Source organism: Phoxinus phoxinus (assembly GCF_949152265.1).
Source record: "Phoxinus phoxinus genome assembly, chromosome: 15".
NCBI lineage: Eukaryota > Metazoa > Chordata > Actinopteri > Cypriniformes > Leuciscidae > Phoxinus > Phoxinus phoxinus.
Genome location: NC_136890.1, coordinates 20,531,802 through 20,556,099, shown reverse-complemented (window position 1 = coordinate 20,556,099; position 24,298 = coordinate 20,531,802). Strand labels below are relative to the sequence as shown.

Below are 24,298 nucleotides of genomic sequence, written 5' to 3'. Positions count from 1 at the left end.
GTTGAACATACGGTAAAGACTCCTTTCAAAACCATTAAAACATCTTATTAATCCCAAACCTTTGAGCAGTCTGTTTCCTCAAATTGCATGATTAAAGGTATAATTCATATCCATAGCACAAACACCAAAGTTTAATACATAGAGTTATCGATTTAAAATCCTAACCCCAAGTATGAGCAATAGCAATCCTTATTGGAGGCCTTGCAAGCACCAATAATTAAAGAACACAAACCAAAAAGAAAGAGAAAACAATATAAGCAATAATTTTTCTTATTATTGAAATTACTTATATTAACTTTGCAATGCGTGTTATAGTTTAAAATGATTTTCTAAAATCAAGGTTCTGTGCTCCACTGCTAGTTTTGCTCTGACACATCAGAAGTGCTACACAACCTTGACTATTATCAACCTTCTGCTCCGTTTTAAACAGTATGAATTAAAATCATATTCATAATAAGACCTTGCCGAGAGGCCAAGAGAAACCATGAAGGATATCTGAGATATAAGAAAGGGAATTACTCATCTACCCATTATAATGGACCTCAATGTTGATAAAATATTGCTGCTATTCACCTGTCAGTGCAGTTATATGTAGTAATATTACACCTTAAAGATTTTCTGAAATGTTTTTTCATGTGCTATTTTGGTCTGTGGTCTCGATCAATTTAGAACTATAACACGGTTTAATTAGCATGTAACCGTTCCCATTTATACATTGCTATTATTCTCTTGATGTCCAAGATGTCCAATCCCTCTCTCTCACTCCCTCTTCTAGGGTGTCTCTCTCTCCAGCTGGCTGTGGTTAATATTGTGTGATAACAGAGGCAGTAATTGACTGTTTTAGGTTGTTTGTATAGTCTCTGCTCTGACTTGCAAATTGCAGCTCGTCTTTTCCAAGGACATTGGGTCCATTCACCCACCACTTAAAGACTCATTATACAGGAGCCAAAAGGCACACACACACACACACACACACACACACACACACACACACACACACACACACACACACACACACACACACACACACACACACACACACACACACACACACACACACACACACACACACACACACACACACACACACACACACACACACACACACACACACACACACACACACACACACACACACACACGGTTGGAGGTGGAGAGAGATTGTGAATAGCAGTGAACATTTAGATCAGTAGATCCTGTAAGGAGAGCTCTTTAATTTTCTCTATAACAGTGTGCGTTTCATTTAATATTGGATCATGTTCCTTTTCCATTAGCTCACACACAAATCACATTATTAGTTCTACGAGTTTTCTTTATCCCTCCATCTCTTGCTGACGTGGATTTCTACAGCAGACATGTACAATGCTCATTTCAACGATGATTTTCATTACTGATTTCAGTAAGCCTTCGCAGAATACTGTAGACACACAACGCCAGCTCTGCTCAGTTGAACACAGAAGACAGCACCCACAATGCAAAGCTGTTTAGGTGAAATTAATGTTCAGGATTGCCATTCAACTCTCCCTGATCTAGAATATCTATTTCTGCATTCCTGTCACACTGGGCTTTAAGGGTCATTGGAAAAAGTAGACTTCAAGACAAAGTCAGACCAAGGAGGTTAGAATCCCTTGATACCTAAGCACTGAGAATATTATGGCAGTTTTGTGGTCAGTGCTGTTCTGATTACTTCTGCATCTCACAGCTACAGAGCTGAAAAATGAGCAGCAGCACAAAATAAAGAAAGACGAGAGATGACATTTTAATGGTGCAGTCAAAACACCTATTGCACTTCAAATATATAAACTGGATCAAATCACTTGTCTGAGACTCTTATTTAAATATGAGGCTATATAATATAATATAATATAATATAATATAATATAATATAAAACTGCCAGTAGGTGGGGGTAAATGTCTAAATGTCTCTGATTCATTCAAGAATGAAGTAAATAGGTGTGTCTAATCGAAGTGACATCAAAGTACAGCTAGAGGGAATATGATCTCTAATCTCTCTCGCAGTACTTTTGATGTCACACCGATTGGCCTGCGCAGAGCCGCTTCAAGTCGAACAGACCTATTAGCTCTCTTTATTAAAGGGCCATTAAATCATTTGTTCACCCGGTTGATTCGCTCGAAACGTGGATTCATTCAGGAATAAAACGCGGTTGTTGTGTTGCTCGGAGATGCACAACAGTTCTGCTCAGGCTTTATAGGCAATATAATCGCTGAAAAAATTTAGCAAAAACAGAAAATATTGTGTGTAAAATATATCACAATTTTACCTTCTTATTTATTGACCTGTTGTATAAAGTCAGTATCACATTTTGCATGCTATTTGGAGACAAAGACAGCACTCATGTGATACTGCGCTCTTTACTCGTGTCGTGTGATATTGATATTGCTTAACTATATCATATCATATAGGCCTATATACATCAACTCATAACTCATACAGGGGCATTTTTATCTTGAGTTTTAGGAGTATTCTTACTACATCCCATAGGCTCCATCACGCAGTGAGTTGTTGCATCATGTTCATCACCAATCAACTATATGAACTGTAAGATTATCTACATAGGTCTGGGGGTGGGGCCAGGTTTGGTAAATGGTAAATTATTTTAACACGTTATTTTTCCATAACCAATTAATAAATAAATTAACACGTTTAATCAATAGCCCTGCATATAATAACCAACAATAAAGCAAATGTATGTATATATATATATATATATATAAATAGTAAATAACAATAAAGTAATATAAGGGTGATATAATATGATATTGGCCTAATGCCGCTTCACATGTCAATTAATGTAAATGACACATTAAAGGAACACTCCGACTTTTTGGGACTTTAGCCTATTCAACTTATCCCCCAGAGTTAGATAAGTCCATACATACCTTTTTCATCTCCGTGCGTGCTATAAGTCTGTTTGACGCACCCACCGCTAGCCTAGCTTAGCACAAAGACTGGATGTAAATGGTTGCAGCTAGCATACTAATCAAAATAAGTGACAAAATAACGCAAACATTTTCCTATTTACATGTTGTGATTTGTATAGTCACAGAGTGTACAAAAAACAAAGTCACAAGAGACAAAATGTTTGCGTTATTTTGTCACTTATTTGCATTAGTATGCTAGCTGCAACCATTTACATCCAGTCTTTGTGCTAAGCTAGGCTAGCGGTGGGTGCGTCAAACAGACTTATAGCACGCACGGAGATGAAAAAGGTATGTATGGACTTATCTAACTCTGGGGGATAAGTTGAATAGGCTAAAGTCCCAAAAAGTCGGAGTGTTCCTTTAAAAATGTGCCAAAATGAATGCATAAATTAATGAAATCAATAAAGCAATCAAACACTCCTATTCTCTCCATAATATTTATGAATAGTCTTTGTTTCCATGAGCAAGTTGGCAGTTAGTTTGCACTAAGCAAGGGGTTGCTTTTATGTTTTTGTGCTTTTATGTCTATTGTTTATTTCAAAATGACAGGTCTAGGGTAGGCTCAGAGCTGGGGATGAAAGGTCGGGCTCATTGAATTCATTTCCTACCTTGTAATGCCTCCTTTGCTCTGTCCAGCTCCTGCTCTTTCTGTGTTAGCTGCACTCGGATCTGTGAGACAGACAGCAGCTCCACGGAGCATCCTCCTCCTGTCTCCTCCAGCTCACGGTTCAACATCTCCCTGACCTGCTTCAGCACCGACACCTCCTCCTGCAGACGCACCACCTCCTCATGCAACAGCACTACAGAGAAAAGGACAAAAAGAAAGACAATAATTAAACATTATAATGCATCACTGTGATGGTTTCCTGATTTACTTTGCTAAACAGTTGAAGATTTTTATTATTATTCAATTATTTACCATCATTGTTATGAGTGCCAAGTGGAATTTTAATTAAATCAATCAATCAAATCAATCAATCAATAAATCAATCAATCAAAAAAAAAAAAGGATGGACATGATTTGACAACATTAAATGGTCCTGAAATAGTCACACTCCTATTGCTCGTGGTCAAAAATGAGCGCATTGGAAATGAATGGGAAACTAATTTCAACTAGTGGAAGCATTTATTACTGCGCCCAGACAAAATCTACTGAAAGCACATTTTTTGAGATATGAACCTCAAATTAGCAACACAACTTGTTTAGATTTATGTTATGAACTTTTTCAGCATTTTCAAGTTCACTTAAAAAAAGTGTGCTCCAAAACATTCAAGATTTATGATAGTTTAACTTGGAAATGTAATTTTCAGGTCCATGCTGAAAAAGTGAATAAATGGATTATAACTACTGCATAAATATACATCGGTAACATAAAATCTCCTAAAATACAAAATATTAAATAAAAAACAAAGTCATTGTTGACCCACACATGTTCTAAACCTTTTCCGTTTCAACTAAAATGCTGTTTTTTTAACCCAATAAATATATAAATATTATTTTTCTATTTATTCATTTTGCAGTGCCTGCAACTCCCTAACCATAACAATAAATCACAATATACCAGAAGAAGTTTATTATAAATGGCATTTGTAATCCAGGATTTTTTTTATATATATATATATATATATTTTGAAATATGAAAAGGAATCTTTAAGTATTCCATCAATTTAACTACATACTCAATATGCAAATATTCCTCCTACATGCGTTCTGAAACAAATAGATCCACTCACTCAGCAGGTGTTTGGACACAAGCATAAGAGCATTCCAGTCATTTCTGCAGAATTTTGAAGCTATAGAAACTGTATAAAGGGTGATAGTGATAAAGAAGACACAGTAATCATGCATCTACAGTAAAAAACAAAATCACACATTCATTATCTAAATATGCATGATTCTGCACATATGCATACAGAATCACAAAACATCTGCTTACTACAATCTTTGAGCTTTAAATTCTTAAATAGCACTTCTGGATTTACACAAAGAGATAAGTGTGCATACAGACACAGTAATGTGTGAATAAAACCATAAAGACTATAAAACAGTAGCCTGTGAGCTGTGTACCAATATAAGGTGGTGTGTGTGTGTGTGTGTGTGTGTGTGTGTGTGTGTGTGTGTGTGTGTGTGTGTGTGTGTGTGTGTGTGTGTGTGTGTGTGTGTGTGTGTGTGTGTGTGTTTCATAATGAGCTTTGACCCATGTCTGTATGGTCGTGTTTATGAGTTTGTTTGAGTTGTTTGCATATTCTTGCAAGAGTTCAGTCGCGCGGGAGCTTCAGTTGATGTCCGATTCACTCTCTATCCTTTCTAAACACTGTGAGGAGATCGTGTGAGTTTAAAAAGTTCAACAATCTAAGAAATATTCACATCACAGTTGGCTGGTATGGAACAACAGGTGAGGAATCATGAACATCTGGTGTTCCTCCTTGCCAGAACCGGCTGAAGTCTTGTCACAAGCATCTAATGCAGCTCTAGAACGTGCTTTAGTTTACTTTCAGACAGCAGATACGAGACAGCACTTCAGATCCGGCAGGCTGTATTACACGGATTAGAGCTGTGAGACCTTAGCATCAACTAATCCAAAAATGAGCCTCTAGAATGCAGATGCGACTCTAGATTAGCTGATGGGTTCAGTGAAGGGTTACAGTTGGCACTAGCCTGTAGTTTCTTGTCCACACAGGATTTTTTTTTCTTTCTATTGTTATGCATTACATAAGTGTATGGAGTGAGTTTTTACCTGGACTCTCTGTGCTTGCTATTTTAGGCCTTTAAAAACAGGATATCAGATCTTATTTAAACAAGCTAGACAGAGCACCCTACGGAAAAAAGCAAACACTTCAAACAACATGGCATGAAATAACAAAATATCAACCAATTGGTATCTGGAAATGACGCTAAACGTTTATTCCGAAGTAGTTTATTTTGAGCAATTTTTCCTGTCAGTTCCACTTAAGTTCCTTCTTTGCATGGCAATGACATTAATACATTTTAAGTGTGACAAAGAAAGAAAACAGAATGTGTGGGCTTTTCATGCAATTTAAAGAGTCTTGAGTGCCTTGGCCTTTGAGGACACTACAGAAAAGGGCAGAGATCTGATAGCCACGCTCTGAAGAGTTTGATTAATTCTATTAGTGCAGTCAACCACAAAATGAGTCTGTGAGCTTTAGGAAGAGGAGTAGAAGAGGGCTGATCTTTGGGCTTTTACTTAGTGCTTTTAAGTAGTGAAGGCAAAAAAAATATACCGGTAAGTTAATTAATTAATTAATTAATTAAAGGTGACCAGTCACAGTACTTAAGATACGTTTACTCTAATCTCACAGCAACCATGAACAGCATTTAAAAAATAACAGTGACTGTCGGCATGAGTGTTGCGGAGTCACATTTGATCAGATGAACGTTTGCATCATAATACACATGACGTTTGGACTGCATAATAAAGAGACCGCTGGCTTGTGATGTGTATTTGTTTCTGTTCTGGAAAGCTCGTGCTTCAGTTTATGTACAGTGGGATGAAGCGATGCCAGGCCTGTCCAGTGTGATAAATACAACTCCCAGTTTCACCATGCTCTGTGTTATCCATCTTCTGATGGTGGGCTATTTTGATGCAAACAGCTCCATGACAATGCATCACTGCGTGTTTAAATTAAACCGTTAAACCGAATGATGATGACATGTAAAATAAAAAAAGCCATTCATTTTCTCTTATATATTCGTCATTTATCTGGACAGACAATAAAGGTTTTCACAATTTTGTCCTGCAGATTTGAGTGACTCACAAAAATAATTTCAAGAAATAAATAAGACATTTTCAAGCTTTCCTCCTACTATTAATTAAGTAATGTTTATATGGAATTACTCATTTATTTAGTCTTATGGCGTGATACCTCCACATAATGAAAAGAGAGATATTTATAGTATAAAATAAAGCAAATTATACATGTTTATATTATTGTATAATACAAATAGTTATATACAATATTAAATATGCTTATTTTTGGTAAAATTTTCTATTATTATTATTGTGCACACCATTAAATCTTAAGAAATGATCATCAGCAACAACATAATTTGTTGTTTTACACTTTACAAATATTTACTTTAACTTGAAACTCTTGACATACTGCCCTTTTGTTAACTAGCCGTGTGTGTGTGTGTGTGTGTGTGTGTGTGTGTGTGTGTGTGTGTGTGTGTGTGTGTGTGTGTGTGTGCATGATTGTGTGTCTATTTGAATATAAACAAGCCTGATGATGTAAGGGTCCATAATTTCTGATGCTTCATTGCATTGCATGCATACACACACATCATCTGAACACACACAAAAACCCTCACTCCGTAAAACCAGTCATGCAGCTACAAAGAAACTTTTGCTGCTCTCCGTTTCTCTGGAGCCTGAGGGAAACGCTCACGATCACTCGTTTACTCACCCGCATTCACCTCTCGTTCCTCGCTGACATCTCCACAAATCAGATGATTGGGATTAAAAGAATCTCAACTATCATCTCCTGAACGGAATCCAACAGCAAGCCAAATTCAAAAGCTCAAACTCCCTCTTCACCTGCCAGGAGCGACTCCCACTGGTTTACAGATATTAACTATCCTCAGCCCTCCCTCTCTTTCTCTGCTTAAAAAGGAGGAGCTACAACTGACACCAATGTTCAACACACACACATACACACACACACACACACACACACGTTGTGCTAAAGGAAAAGAAGGATCTAAGGTCAAGGTGCAGAATTTCAAACAGGTAATGACTCTTTTCAAACATATCCACACACACACGCGCACACACACACACGCACACACACACACGCACACGCACACACACACAATTTTGTTTTTAATTATAGTGAAAATTATGTCATCAAAATGTTTACATTATTATAATAATTATCACATTATGTTTTTACTGTCACTTCTGATTAAATGTAATTCACCCTTGCTGAATAAAAGTATTAATAAAAAAAAAACCTTACTGACCCCAAATTTTTTAACGGTACTGTACAAATGTCTCTTATACCAAAAAAAAAAAAAGAAAGAAAAAAAGGCAGATTTGTAGTAATCTGTCAGATATGAGTTTTTTTTTTTTTTTTTACATTTCTTGACTTGGCACATCTTTTTCCCCAAAGTGACTTTAAAAAAAAATCAGTTTGTATCTCCCTTGGGAATCCCATAACCTTGGCAGCATAATGCAGTATCAGTTCAGCAGTCTAACAAGCCTGCCCAAAAATGTGATTAAGCTCACTAGGTCATATGTGCACACTGACATATTCACTCAGGTACCTACAAACCAAAACTGATTCACACACAAAAATATGTGTGTCTGAATATAGCGGTGTTGCTTCTCAACACTGTCACTGAGCTAAATTTTACAGATCCCTCAGGAGACTTTGTCCACACACACACACACATTACACCTGTCAGCAGGGTTCACACACATCAGCTTAACGCACAGACAAACATACAATCCCATTTACACAAAGGAATGTAAAGTGTGAACAAATGCTGTGCCAACCACACCGTAGGCAAAGACAAACAACTGCAGGCTGGAGTCACCTTCTGACAGCGGATTATTCTAGTCTTCGAGTCACAGAAACGGAAGCCCTTACACTTATGAAGTATAATAAACAAACTCACAAAAGCCGACATAAATTGACAACGTGACCCAGATGAAAAATCTAAGTTTAATCTAAGAGAATAAAAGAGTGATAAATGACACAAAGTTTGTTTAAGAACTGCAGCCACAGTCACTCCCTCTATGGAGATGATGAATCAATGGATTCATAATTTATGACCTCTGATTCAAAGCTAGTGAATAGAGAACCTCAATCAGCTGAGTCTCTAAGAGTCAACCGGCAGTCAGGGCCAAGAAAACACTGTAAGATAATATGGTAGTGTCTCTCTAACACTCCATCTCTCTTCCTTTTATGACGTTCAGTAGAGAGTGAATGTGTGCAGTCTCTCATAGCCAGACTGGACCACTGACATAACGTCTGGTCCACATTGTTGAAAGTTATTCTGGCCAAGAACTAGGGCTGGGCAATATGGCACAATATTTGTATCCATATCATGCAAAATTGATATTCATCATCGTAATATTAATTGACTATTAATGGGGAAGGAAATGCTTTCCACATATTTGTTAGACCTTGAGAATGAATGTAAACATGTAAACTTGTTTGTTCACAATTAAACTCCACAGAGTAGCCACCTTTTCATTTAGGGCCTCAATGAAATCCATTTTATTTTCCCCTAAATTCTATTTTATTTTTCTGGGATTTTGTGTATTATGATTGAATACAAATGCATATCAACTTTAACAATTTAATCAAGCTTTTAAAATGTAATCAAATGAAAATATATCAATTAATTGACAACAAAACATTGTATTTGTATTTTGTGTGATATTTCGGTCATAATTTCTTGAAGTTAAACCGAACTTTTGTTTAGACGGATTGTTGTGAACATCTTTCAGTTTTAGTTTCAGTTTCGGTAGTTTTTCTCACATAAAACGGTGAAAAGCTTGTGAAGTGACTCTCAAAGCAGCTCTGGAGTTCATGTGTTCATGTCCTCATATTGAGACGGCAGATGCTAAAAACACTGTGAGCGTCACATGTATGCGAGTTTGTGTATCAGACGAAACCACGCTGTTCATTCGCACAGAAATGACTTATTAGCGATAGCGACATGCACTGACTGGCTGTTATTACGCTCTGCTGTATGATAAGCTGTTAGATTAATCCATATCAATTAAACATCTCCAGAGTTTATCATCAAGCTAATATCAATATGATATCGTTTATCGCCAAGCCCTACCAAGAACCACCATTTAATTAGATAAAGGTCATTTGACTGACACATAGTAACTAACCACACTTTTAAGTTGATTTTGGGTGCTATAAAGCTGAAATCACTCAATAACAAGGCATCCGAGCTGTGGCGCACTCGGCTGTGCACATGCTCAGGATGCTCAAGGGCTGTCGGCTCATGGGAAAAAAAGTTTAATCTGGGACACGTCTTGTGCTTTGCACTGTTTTATAAAAATAAAGACAAAAAAACACACACACACACACACACACAACCCCCCTTCCAAAAAAACCAAACAAACAAACCAAGAAGCCGCCAAAGGAAATAAACTGGCAGCTCATTCAAATGCACAGTAGTTCTCACTAAGGTTGTAAAGACAATGATGAAATTACCCGAAAATCTCACAAAGCTCACAAATCTAATAAACAGGGACCAGATTCTCGAAACATTCTTAAGAATAAAAATCTTCTTAACTGCCAATTTCTTCTTGTTCTCGAACTTCTAATCTAAAAAAAAAAGATACGAATATTTTGTATTCCCAAAAACTTTTCTTAAGAAAGATCAAATTTGAGAAGCTTAAAGGGATAGTTCACTTTAAAATTAAAATTCTGTCATCATTTACTCACCCTCAAGTTGTTTCAAACCTGTATTAATTTATTTCTTCTGCTGAACACAAAGAAAGATATTTTGAAGAATGTCAGTAACCAAACAGTAGTCTGTACCCATTGACTTCGATAGTATTTTTTTTTCCTACTATGGAAGTCAATGGGTACACACTACTTTTTGGTTACTGACATTCTTCAAAATATCTTTCTTTGTTTTCAGCAGAAGAAATAAATTAATACAGGTTTGAAACAACTTGAGGGTGAGTAAATGATGACAGAATTTTAATTTTAAAGTGAACTATCCCTTTAAAGACATTTAAGTTTATATTCCCGAAAACAATGTTCTTAAAAATCATCGTAAATAACTGGGATGTTTATCGTAAATAACAAATGTGGGATGTTTAATGAATTTATTGGGTTGTTTTTAAATGGTAAACATTACAACATAACACTTGCTACATAAAATACAAATTACTACCAGGAACGTGGACGAGTACTCTGAAGTGACACCGATCGATCATGAAAACAGTGATTACTACTCTAGAATTACGAGGCACCACACAGATACAAGACACATTCGCTCTAAAGCACAAGCTGCATCTTGCTGCATTTTGAGACAGGCTCTTGTAAAATTATCTATTTTAACTTGACACAACCCATTAAAAACACTGCGAGCAATGAGTAATACCCACCTTTCAATAAAAAAATACCAAAGCCTGTCATTTTCTTAAAAACAAAAAAAGATGTTCTTAAGAAAATATTTTAGAATGTGTTTCAGATTGATGCATCCCGATTGCCAGACAGAGACAGAGTGGAGCTTATGATTTTGAAAATAAATAAATGTGCAGCCTGATGTTGAGACTGTGTGTGTGTGTGTGTGTGTGTGTGTGTGTGTGTGTGTGTGTGTGTGTGTGTGTGTGTGTGTGTGTGTGTGTGTGTGTGTGTGTGTGTGTGTGTGTGTGTGTGTGTGTGTGTGTGTGTGTGTGTGTGTGTGTGTGTGTGTGTGTGTGTGTGTGTGTGTGTGTGTGTTTCCAGCTCAGGAAAATTCACTCTCTATCTCTCAGGTGACGCCTCATAGATCACACTCCGAGTTTCGATCTGAAACATACGCATTTTCATTCGACTAGTCAGTGGTGCGTTTTAGTGGTGTGAGAGTGTTTGTGCTTGTCTGGACTTCATTTAGGCTTTTCAACATGTCCACTATTCTTACCTTTATCCAATGACGTCTCCTGGAGAACGCAGTCACCTTTTTGACCAAGCTCTGTCAAAGCTTTCTGTCTTTGCACCGGTGCATCTGTAGGAGAAACACACAGACACACAACATTAGATTTGTGAGAACTGTGTGTTCAAGCCAGATTCACTCTTCCGGCTTCCTTATAATCGCAACAGATGGAAGTTCACATTTTAGTCAAATAAATGTCTAGAGTTCAGCTTGAATGACCTCTGGTATCGGCAGCAGTGTATCTCACCTCTGATCCGGCTGAAATATCACACCACTCACTGCAGAAGGAACTGGAAGCATTTAACACACAAATCAATGACAGAATAGAGGCTCAGCCACTGGATGCTTGTTATAACGCCTTCAGGATAGATTTCAATGCTTAGAAAGCTTCTTTACCTAATTAAAATGAGCATAATCTTATAAAACTAAATCACTGGCTTTATTCTGCAGGGGAAATGTGTTTGCTCTCTCTCTCTCTCTCTCTCTCTGAAGATGTTTTCACTCTGAACATCCGTCACTCAATTTTAATTTCAGCACTGACGGATAAGAGAACCTGTTCGGCGGGTGCAAAGATCAACATCCTTCAGATGAGTGTGATAAGATCCTTCAGCTGTCAGCGACTCAAAACACTTACACATACACACATGTACACACGCACTTGAAAAATATTGATTTTGTGATTGTGAGCGACATAAAATCACTAAAGTGCTAAGTGTTAAGACATCTAGTTTTCTTTGCTCTTTCATTCTCTCTTCAGTCTTTCTCAAACCCTTTAGCTGTCAAAGAGCATTGCATGAAAAGCATTTCTCTACACAAAGTCTGTGACCACTAGAAAAAAAATGCTTCTTTTTTTATTGTTCTAATTCAATACAAATGTTTTCAGTACAAATTATGTTCTCAGCATAGCAATTTGAGTGGAAAATGTTCCCCGTCTCTGCGACTCTCTCACATGCCGAGTTTAACAGATCGATGATGAATGGATGAAATGTGTTGTTTCCCAGACAAAGCGACAGAATCAAGATAAAAGAGAGTGAGGGGGAGGAATGACATGTCAAACTAAGAACAAAATGCAGCAGAAGGAAACTTCAAACAATTAAAGACTTGAAATACAGAATGTGAACATTTTTGTTCTTGTAAATCCTTGAAAACACATCCTCTTAATCAAATACATTCACATCACCATAAGCATCCCATCACCATGGGAACCAATTGCGATGACTAAAGAGGTGTTGAATACAATCGGTTTAAACAGATTGCTTGTGTGTGCTCTCGGAGGATGTGAAGTTTGAAACATCTCATTCAGAGGTCAAAACTCCTCTGTCTTTCTGACAGAAAGTCTGGAGCTGAGTCAGGATATGACCAGGGGTTGCTAAGCAACTAATGCCAAGGTAACGGCACCCAAAACTCATATGCCTGGCCGTTTCAGACAGAAGGTCGTCAGAGGGGCCTAAATTGGGAAATAGGAAACACCTGAGGTCCAAAATACTTTTCCAAGTTACATCAATTGACAGTTCAGCAATTGAAACACTGTAAAAAAAAAAAATCCTGTTAAATGAACAGTTAAAACGGCAACGCTTTAATCCGTGGACTAAAAACGGATTAAAAAAAAGTATTCTATCAAATTAATGCAGCCTTGGTGAGATTAAGAGACTACTTTAAAAAACATCACAAAACCTTAATGTTTCCAAACTTTTAGCTGGTAGTATCACTCAAAATATTCAAACACAGTCAGTTTAGTGAATGTTAGCAAATTAAAAAGCAATCCTTCAACAGTTAGATACTGAAAAGCAATTTGCTTGATTGCTTGTTGCAATTCCCGCATTTTACTAAACTGACTGTTTCTTTTTAATGCGGTATAATTCATGTTTACTTAATTGGAAAATGCTTGAAAGGTACCTGCAATTGTTGTAATGTATTATCTAATAACCATTTGCATTAATATTAAACTTTTTAAATCTTAAAAAGATTTTCTTTCGACTTTCAATCGAGACAGTTCACTGTTATTGGTATCAACAACACTATTGAGCTTTATCGACAGCACCTGTGGCATTACCACAAAAAAATCCTTTAAAAATAGCTAATAAAACCAACACAAAACCCCCCCCAAAATTATCTTCATTTGTGTTCCGAATATGAGCGAAAGTCTTACGGGTTTGGAAAGACATGAGGGTGAGTAATTAATGACAGAATTTACATTTTTGGATGAACTAACCCTTTAAATCCAAATATATATATATTTGTATATATAGAACAAAAAAGAAAGTTAAGAGGCACTTGAATTAAAAAAGTTTGACCCTTATCAGAAATGGACCATATTTACAATACAATAAATGACTAAACCTATTCAATTAATTTATAAGCATGACTATAGTAATGATGGTTAAATCAGAGTGCATCACTTAAGAGACTTGAGACTTTAAGGGAATATTAATGCAAAATAAAAGTAAGAATAAAATCTTGTAAGTGTCAAAAGCAAACATTTAAACCCACTGAATGAGAGGTTATAGGACACAAACAAGTTAACAGTGAAAGAAAGATCTGTTTAAACCGATCAGCTGAAGCTGTGCTGATGGCCTTGTACATTCCCTGAATGACAAGTGATCAATGTTGCTTTCACAATCCACAGGCATGTAATCAGGCCTTCATCAAGCTGCTATGTGCTGAACTTGAAAGCGCTGCTGCTACTTTTAAAGTGTAGAGAGACCACCGTGAAAAATGTCAGTGCTTTTAATAAGGCCTTTAGCCTTTTTTAAACTCCCGGCTTTAATGCCACAACTCTGCCTCTGTCATCTTCTCCTTGATCAGTATACACATATGTGCAGAGCTTTTTCCATCATGAATCCCAGCCAAATAATGTCCAGAGGCACGGCAATGATAAACACCTCTGGTTTAACAGCTTAAATATTGGAAAATTTCATTTTGATCCAGGACAGCAAATAAGAAGCTGGATTTGAATCAAAGTCTGTTACTGCAGTGCAGAGTACAATGTCTGTGATCCAAAACTTATAAAACGCTTACCAAAAAATTCCAGTTGTGCAGACAAGAGTTTGACATCTAGCTGTAACCTCTTAAACCTCATTGGTACTGTAGACAGTGTACAGGGTTTATTTCAGAAGCATATCATCACCAAGTGCTGCAAATAGCAACACACGCACGCGCACACACACACGCTCTCTCTCTCTCTCTCTCTGGTAACCCCATCCAGTCGTTTTAATGCCAAACGGTAAACAGATATAAGCTTACTCTCGACATCTGTGTTTAACATTATAGTGAGCCCTGGCAAACACCAGCACACACAAACTGCACCCTTACAAATCAAACATTAACACAAAAACTTTATGATTTATCTATACCAAACATGCTGTACAGATGATTTGTTTGGAAAATCTACACCAATGTATTTCTCCATATCCATTCTCCATTATATAAAACGCACATAGTCCCAAACCCCAAGTCCTTTGCTACATAATATAAAACAAACATAACTGCATACTTTTACAACAGTGCAAAAGAAATGAACTGAAACCCCATTATAGACATTTAAATATGGCAGAAAACGCTTCACATTCAAACGTGGCTGATCAAATTACACGGCGAGGAGCAAAACTCGCATGCTCCACAGGTTGGTAACGGTCACTGTGTGAATGACAACAAATGCATTTCCTCTCACACAAAATAACAACTGACTTTTTTCCTACCGCTTTGTATCCCAGCAAACGTGAAAGAGAGAGAGTGAGACGAGAGGCAAAAATGGCCTGTCAGCTCAGATCTTCCATACTAACAGAGCAGGTGGAATATGACACTCTGTGAAGTGTGTGTGTGTGTGGGGGGGGAAATAAGAGTGAAGTGAGTTCATTGAGAAGTTTAAAGCTATGCTGTGCAAAGGTTGTATAGACTGCCTCTTTACACATTCTCTCACAGAGATTCAACCCAATGTGTTATACTGTTACTGTGCTAATAAATGTGAAGTTAACTTATGCATTAACTAAGCTTATGGACGTGCTGTATACGGGATCCAAAATTAACACTCGACAAGCAACAAATGCAGGTAGGAAAAAAATGCTTTAAAAGGCACAATATGTAACATTTTTGGATTAAAATATCCAAAAGCCACTAGAACAATGTTATATATTTTGTTGACTCGTATACTTACATTATTTATCCCAAATATCTGGGATTTTAACCCGTGTAACATCCTGTGTCATTGCGTCGCCTGTCAATGACCTCATATCTGCATTACCCTCGATTTCTGGTTTTACTTCCGTAGAAACCATGGAAAAAGAAGCTTTAATATATTATGTGTTTTATTAGACAGGTCATTCAGCTTTTATGAATATGATGTTCAAATATTGATCAAGCTTACTGCAGTGTGCAACAAGTAGAGTAATGTTGTAATATAACTTTCAACACACTCAATTGAATGTGTCCTTAGTACATTTATCAGGAGCTGCAACATAATACATTAAAAATAAATACATAACAAATGTGATAATTATCAAAGCATTAGACTGATAGTCTATTTAATGCATGTTCTTGATTAAATCAAATGGCAAACAGTAAATACTAAAGACAACATCCATTGCATTCTATCATTTTTACCACAGCTAGATGACCATTGATGACCAACTGTTTCAACCAACACATTGGAAAAACATACCTAACTTTTTTGCAAAACTCAAGATTCTTACCTATAAATACAATTCACTGCAGTTTCCAGCTGAAATTAACTATAGTGACAGTCAAACACCAACGACTTATATTCCTTTTCACACAAATTATTATGATTACAGGCACAAATTATTGATTAACAACGAGTTATTTTTGGACGGCTTCTTTAACAATACTTTGGTATGACCCAAAAACACTTTTATCATAGTACGTGATTTGTAAACTAATCTATTATAATGCTTGAATCACATAACCAGATGTTTGTTTGTTTCTGCTGTAAACTTGATTTTTAATGTATTTTTGCTGCAGTTTAAGTGGCTCATCATTGTTTGTCAGAGACATGCTAGGCAAAACCATTTACAACCCATAATTTATGCTGGTAAATTTTCAAATTGCCATCGGCAGGTGTGAAAAAAAGTTATTTTCAAATTTTGATACATTCATGATTTTTTTTAGATACAGCCACACTCATATTCATAAAAAGTGGAGTAAACAGCCTCAATCACAGGCATTAGAGCAGCAGGATGTGCAGGTGTCAGGTGACCTAAACACCTTCAGTATGGTGACAGCCAAACATATCACAACACAGCAGTAAAGATTTATGACCACAGCGTTCATCAGTTCAGCATGAAAGTGAGAAGGCTACCTGTGAAAAAAAGACAGGGAGAGAGAAAACGGAGAGATAGACAGGGAGAGAAAGAAATGTGGTACTGGATGTGTCTGTCTGAGATTCTTGCTCAATGGATGCCAACGGCAGAATGCGTTGCAGCAAAAGATAAGATTCTCTCAATTTGTCGACTCATGACAGACAGTCAATTTCACAGAACTTACCGTTGCAAAACAACAGGTTCTATGATCTTTAATACAATGTGTCTTTAAAATCCTAGATCCTACACATCAATCCAGGAGCAAGCAATAATATTCTGGGTCGTTGTTGACCGATGTGAGTTTTGGAATAGCTGATGCCGATATATAGAGGCCATTTAAAAGATTATTTAATTATTTTGAAAGATGCCTCTTATTTCTGTTGACTATGGCTGTATTTATTGTATCAAAAATATAGTAAACAGTACTATTGTGAAATATTATTATTACTATTGAACATTTCTAGGTTCATATATTTTAAAATGTAATTTATTCCTGTGATGGCAAAGCTGAATTTTCAGCATCATTACTCCAGTCTTTAGTGTCACATGATCCTTCAGAAATTATTCAAATACGCTTATTTGGTGGTCAAGTTCTTCTTATTATAAATCTTCAAACATTTTCTTAGTATTTTTTTGGAAACTATGGTGCATTTTTTTCATGATTCTTTGATGAATAGAAAGCACAGTATTTATTTGAAAAATAAATATTCCGTAATATTATAAATATCTTTACTGTCACTTTTGATCAATTTAATGCACCCTTGTTGAATTAAAGTATTAATGTAAACAAGAACAGGTAGAGTATAACTTAAAGGGGTCATATTATGCTTTTTGACATTTTCAACTTTAGTTAGTCTGTCTTGTTGAGCATAAACAAGATCTGCAAGGTTACAAAGCTCAAAGTCCACTCCAAGGGGAAATATTTTATTTAGAATCCACTTTTCAAGAACTAAACCGAACAACACTTTAGACTACAATGCGTTTTTTCTTGGCTTTGTGATGTCAATGTTATTAATATAAATAATCCCCGCCCGCGGAATACGCAAAAAAAGGGGCGAAGCCTGGTTGAGCTACAGTTATGTCAAAAGGACACTGTTTTCCCTATTGCCAAAACTCATTTCCAATTACAAGTTTTAGGTTGTAAACAAAGGGCAAATCTGTTGGCTCCGATCCCCTGCTAGCCAACATGTTGATATAGTTTTTACTGTAGCTTTTGTGATCGATTCCTGTTTGTATTAGTTTTCCAACAAATATCATGATTAAATGGTGTATGACATCATATCTAAAATGTATAAGAAAATTACAAAAAAAAAAAAAAAACCACTCTGAAACGTCCTATGAAATCCGTGCTTGCAAATTCTGTGCATGAAATCCGTTCAGGATAATCCTCTTGTTTGTTAACATTGTCAGGGTCTGAATCAGGCTTGAATTGGTTTGAAATTGACACCATCCTTAATATTTACAGACGTAAATATTTATAATATTTACTCGGATGAGAGCTCGTGGTGATGGCAAGTGGCGGGACATCACAGCACATTTTGCATTTCGAAAGGAGGGGCTTCATCTAAATAGGAACTATACCGCGCGTTCGAGCCAGAATGGGAAGAGAGGTGCTGTAATAATGGATTTTTTTTTAAATAAAGTGTTTTTAGAACAAATAAGCATGAAAAAAACAATTGTAGTACACCCCAAAAACAAAATAAAGACTCCATAAAAGGGCATAATAAGACCCCTTTGATTATACAAAATGAAATCAGACAGAATTCACCTATTTTACACAATATTGATTAAATTCACTAAAAAATATTTGCCAGTAATCTCAAAATGATCAAATAACAGCGGGTTCACTTATCATGACATCACTAGCACATACATAATTCTGCCCTTTAAAATCATGAATCAGTCTGAAGGTCAAAAGGGTCCATAACTACGCTGTGTCTCAAGAAAATCAAATCAGCAAAACAACTAGCTAAAGTAGCCACCAATACAAAATACCCAGTGGCCTGGCCAGAGGAATTTATTGCTGAACAAGATAGATTGAGTCAGTCATATTTGTGTTGAGCACACTTATTAATCAGCGTGGTTTATTTGTCTACAGCGTGAAAATAAGTGAGTCACAAAATTTGTGTGGAAAGTGGCAGTGAATATCAACAAGGTACAAGATCGACTCTACATCATCAGTAGAGCACCGTTATCAGTCAAATAAAAGAATGAGTCTGGATTATTCAAGGGGTAAAGTCTTTATAACCTTTGGTTAAAGGTTAAAGTCGCATTACATTTCATTGCATCTATTTTCTAAATGCATATTTTATTGTGATCTTATTGTGAACAATTCATTCATGTTTACTTTTTTTCAAAACAATTTGACCTCGTAATGTTTCATCAAAATGTCATAACTGGATCTTCCAGAGAAAAAAACAACAGACTTTTCTCTGGTGACGTATGCAGGACATTTCCAGTTATTTAGTCCACTGAGAACTGAACTGAGCTGGACGATGACATCACTGTTTTCTGAAGAACTGCTTTACAGATGAAATGAAGTAATTTAAACTGTACAGCCAAAAATAACTCGGTTTGCATCATTAAATCTTTTTGAAAAGCTGCATTGAAACAATCTGGATTGTATAAAGCACTATATAAATTAAGGTGACTTGACTTAGGGTACATTCATACACAACGATGTAGTAAAAGCGGAAAAGTTTTCCTTGGCGTCCTTCGCTTACAGAAGACAATGTTGTCAAAAATGGTCCATTATCACGCGGATCTGCGAAAAACGATTAAAAAACGCTGCATTATGCTGCCAGACCAGTAGTTGGCGATGTCACTTTGTAAAGAAAAACTACACGCCTATAGACTGAACGCGTAATACGCATGCGCACGAGCGTTTTCACAAATTCTGTCTGACGCTTTTGTAGTTTACACAGAGATGATAATGGTATTGTTTTCTAAAACTTGCACTTTAAAACCCATCTTCAAATGTTTGTGTTTTCAGGACCCCAAAACGCTGTTGTCATGTAAATGAACGAATTCAAAACGTATTCAGAGTTGAGTGTCATGTAAACGGCCCCTCAAACCCACCCTACACATTTTGAGTGCAATGCCCACATCTTCCACGTCACATTGCAATCGGATGTACGTCATAATATGGAACAAAAGATCTGTCGCTACTTCCATTTCATCGCAAGTTTAAACAGCATCATTCCCAAGAAAGGAGCCAGAATCACAGGCCAGGGGTAACATCAGTCAGCACCATCAGGAATTCAAGTAGGATCAAATAAAGAGAGAGAGAGATATTACAGATTAGTTGAGAGCACATCCTACTCATATGTCTAATAATATTAGATTAAAACTGAGCCCGGAACTGTCTCTAACTTGATGGTGGTGATTTAGCCTGACCTTTAATGCTGCTTTACTGCCATTTAAAGCCTTACATCTTAAAATTATGGTGATTCCTTTTGATCCAAGCATGGAAATGGTCTTTATGAGTGAGCTGAGCTCTTGACTGCTTCAATCCAGCTGCTTGATCTGGATATATGTCGTGATGTTTCATCTTCTGCCTTGCATTTAAATTAGGCAGTTCACACGTCTGAGGGATGAGGATCAGGACTGCTTTCAGCCAGCTCCCACCCTAGCGCGCTCACACACATACAACACCTGTCTATAAACACGCTCTTGCTGGGATACAAACAACTAGATTTAGCATTTTAATAATAGATGGGGCAAATGGTCAAACACCCTTATGAACATGGACGTATGAAAATATAATCACTTTTGTACAACGCAACAATCAAATATGAAGAGCTAATGACCCCCTTAATAGCTCATTAATGTCAGTAGGATAAACTAAAAGCATTGATCCGCTGGAGTGTGTGCAGGCGTATATAGAGAGAAGGGAGAAAAGCTTTTAGCTGCATTATCAGTCCACCCCTTTGTGATGTCATAATGAGAGAAGATTGCCTAGCAACCCACACTGCTGCCTAGAGACCGATAGATGGGGAATTTGAATGGCCCCTATGACATAATCTACAGATGAACACAGGTTCACCTGTGTGGAGCGAATGTTCTGTTGGTATTGTCTCTCAAGACTAACTAAAGCAGTTACAGCAATTTGGTAGTGATGCACCCTAAACTAGCTCATATTTGCTATTCTCAAATGTATATGCAAGTGTAATTGAAGTACAGAAACAGAAACAACCAGCCTTCCTGTATGTGCATGGCAGCCGACAGCTGTTACATCAAAACAATTATGCAGCCAGGCCATTAAGGCAATTTAGAAACATCAATATCACACAAGTCAGATGTATGGCGGCCAAGTGCACTTAAGACACATCCTTTGCTGGCCATAGTGGGGAAACACTCTATAAATATAATCTTTAGGCAAATAAAATAACTCTTAATGTAGATAATATGCCAGAAAATAACTGAGACACAAAGACTGCGTGCGCGTGTGTTTATTTGTATGCGTTTAGCGTCTCGTTCATTACCAGAAGGTCTTTGTAGAGCCATCTGCACTGCTGCTCTCTCTTCCAAGAGATAAATAAGCACTGTTCTCATCTACACTGACAGGCCCTTGTCTGGGCACATGTGTCTGTGTGATTTTCCATCTTGATAAGTCATTATTTTGTCAATACACATGTCCTGCATTCTGACATGTGGCAAAATAACACAAGCAACAACAATCAAGTCCTTGATTCGCCGATAGAGCAGCTTGGCTTGGCCAGACTGAAACACTGTTAACAGGCACTAGTAACATCAAGGTCATGGGTTTGATTACCGGTGAATACATGTAATGATAAAACGTATAGCCTGAACCCTTTTTTAAATCGCTCTGGATAAAAGCATCTGCCAAATACATAAATGCACATACAAATAAATTGCATCAAGTGACTTGGCAAGCCAAACCCAAGGCAGAAAAGTGCCTTTCCTGGAGTGGATGTGGGACATTAGACACAAGATCACAATCTGCTGAGCTCTCAATGAAGTGCTGAATGAAATCAGAGAGAGAGAGAGCTGCGGGCAAGAGCCTCACAGTGTCAGGATTCATCTGCGGTCATATGACGGATTTATATTGAGGAATAGAAAGATTAGTGTATTTTTATATGCTTTATCGAGTAATTTTATAGCAGAAATGTATGGAATGTACAGTTAGCCAGCATAATCACAAAATAAACATCCTGTGATGTACATCCGGAAGAGGTTTGTTTTGCAATAACTACTGGCTGACTGTAAATTTTCCCACTTGTTATTCGACTGCTTACCAAATAAATAAACAGTCATGAAATAATTGGGTAGCACAGACAGGGGTCAAATAGAGTTTAGTGATCATTATAAAAAATGAACACCATAAAAAAAAGTAGCCATGTAATACGTGCACACTGGCAAAAATATTTTGTTGTATTTACAGTCAAATTATGGCAGCTGTCTGCGAGATGCATAAATGCAAATGTATTTTACAATTAACAGGTTTTTACTGTAGCATTTCTAAAAAAAAAAACATTTTACAGGTCAAGATGTATTCGTTCTCATCAAAACACACACACAGACTAACCTTATAACCTTGTAAGAAAGTGTAAAATGATGTATGCTATGCATGTTTGTTTGTACAGTGAAACAAAGCTTCACTGTCACTTCAGGGCATATTAAATGCAGCAGCAATTATCTGAGATTGTTGAGCGATTATGGAAATCACAATCCTGATTCATCATTGTGCCCTTAAGCAAGGCACACAGCACAACCCCAGGGTGGCTCTGGAGTACGGTAGGTTGCTTTGGATAAAAAGCATCTGTTAAATGTTATGACCCACACCAGCCCAGGGTGTCCACTCCACCCAGTGAGAGCAGGTGGATCTGAAACAGAGAATCACTCTGAACACCCAAGAGACTCAAAACCAAAGCCATCCCGGGCTACACCACACAGCTTACAGACAATCAGAAGACTGACCAATCAATCAATGACCAAACAGCAAACAGAATGGCAGGAGAGCCGTATGCTCTCTCTTCTGTAATGTGGTAGGCTACACTTAGTGAGACTAGCATTAATGGAAAATGAAATGAAGGGCCGTTTCCTGAAACATGAGCCGTGCTCGATTACAGTACTCGGGTTCTCAATAAAACGGTTTCTCTTGTGGATATCTTGTTTAAGCAAGGGAAAGTAAACTACCACCAAAAATGACAATGGCCAGATGCTCAAAACATGGAGGATAAATTTGGTATTTTGGGATTGGTTATGGAACACTTCATAATATCCAGCCATGGGTTTTGACAATGTATAATTTCAATGAACTGATTAAATTGTTGTTAGAACAACAGTGGGCTAAATATGTCTTATAATGATTAAAAAAAAAAGTTGATTTCTGAAACTTGCTGATGAAAAAACAAACAGCCTTTCTCTTAATTAAAAGTATTTAAACACACACACACACTATTTCCTGACACTTTCACACACACAAACACATAGGCTACTACAATTGTCCTGAAACACCCCAGCTGTCAGTGAGGAAACTGAAAACTGAATCACCTACTAACCCACTAGAATGAATCGGAGCAAACGAGAGAGAGAGTTTGTAGCTATTCTGTCCATTCACTCACTCGAAGGTCACGCAGGTAAGAGATATGAGCGGTCACAGGTGCGGTTCCTTACCGTGGTGGTTCTGTTGTTGTTGATGTTCCTGCGGTTCGCCCGGTTCTTCCAGCTCGCCGAGTTCCGCCAGTCTGTGACCGGTGGCTGTCAGCTCCGCGCGCAGGTTCGCCACCTCCTGCTTCGCGCACTGGATCGCGCCATCGATCCGCTGCGCGAGCTGCTTATTCTCGTCCATCATTCTCCGGATCTTCGCCTGCGGGGAGAATCCACAGAACCCACGGAGCGTGTCATATCGCCTGCTGCATCATAAGCACACTAAAATCCCATTCTGTCCTTGTGCTCTCTTTTATAAGCTCAGAAATCCCCCCAAATCCACAAGATGAGAACGGATATTCAGAGTCCCATACTGTCCTGTGTTTGGATGTGGCTGTCAAAGTGAAAGATAAACAGTGAGAGACAAGAGACTTTGGAGAGAATAAAACAGCGTGCTTCACTAAACGAATCTTTCCGCCGCGCGCTCTCGTGGAGAGAGTTGAACGCACGAGAGACTCCAAGCGGCTCTTTAAACGGACTGTACCATCTGAGGAAGAGAGGAGGAGGGCACCCATCTAACAGAACGTCACATTTGCATCTTTAAGTAAACGAACGAACTAACTAACTTTTTATTTATGTAACAATAAAGGATTAAAAAATAATTTAAAGTAAATAAAAGTAAACAACTAAATAGATAAATACATTTGTTTGTTAATTTAATTAGGGATGAATTCAGGTTGATTGGGACACTTTCCCCATATTTAGCCTACTTTAAATATTTTTTTATATATAT

At 37.3% G+C, this 24,298-nt stretch overlaps 1 protein-coding gene across 8 annotated transcripts in view; it reads right to left on the bottom strand.

Annotated features, from left to right (window-relative positions):
* kazna (kazrin, periplakin interacting protein a) overlaps positions 1-24,018 on the bottom strand; it is a 36,354-nt gene extending 12,336 nt beyond the window's left edge. For 3 of the 8 annotated variants that reach the window (XM_079637870.1, XM_079637871.1, XM_079637873.1), the window contains exons 1-3: positions 23,533-23,999; positions 11,567-11,650; positions 3,552-3,743 (exon numbers count right to left, since the gene is read on the bottom strand). In XM_079637870.1, the coding sequence (XP_079493996.1) occupies positions 3,552-3,743; positions 11,567-11,650; positions 23,533-23,710 (454 nt within the window). In that variant the 5' untranslated portion in view covers positions 23,711-23,999. Of the gene's footprint in view, positions 1-3,551; positions 3,744-7,368; positions 7,518-11,566; positions 11,651-15,265; positions 15,392-23,532 lie in introns of those variants that run through there. The other 5 variants (XM_079637874.1, XM_079637877.1, XM_079637872.1 and 2 more) reach the window with 4 other exon arrangements.
* Between the last annotated feature and the right edge of the window lie 280 nt (positions 24,019-24,298).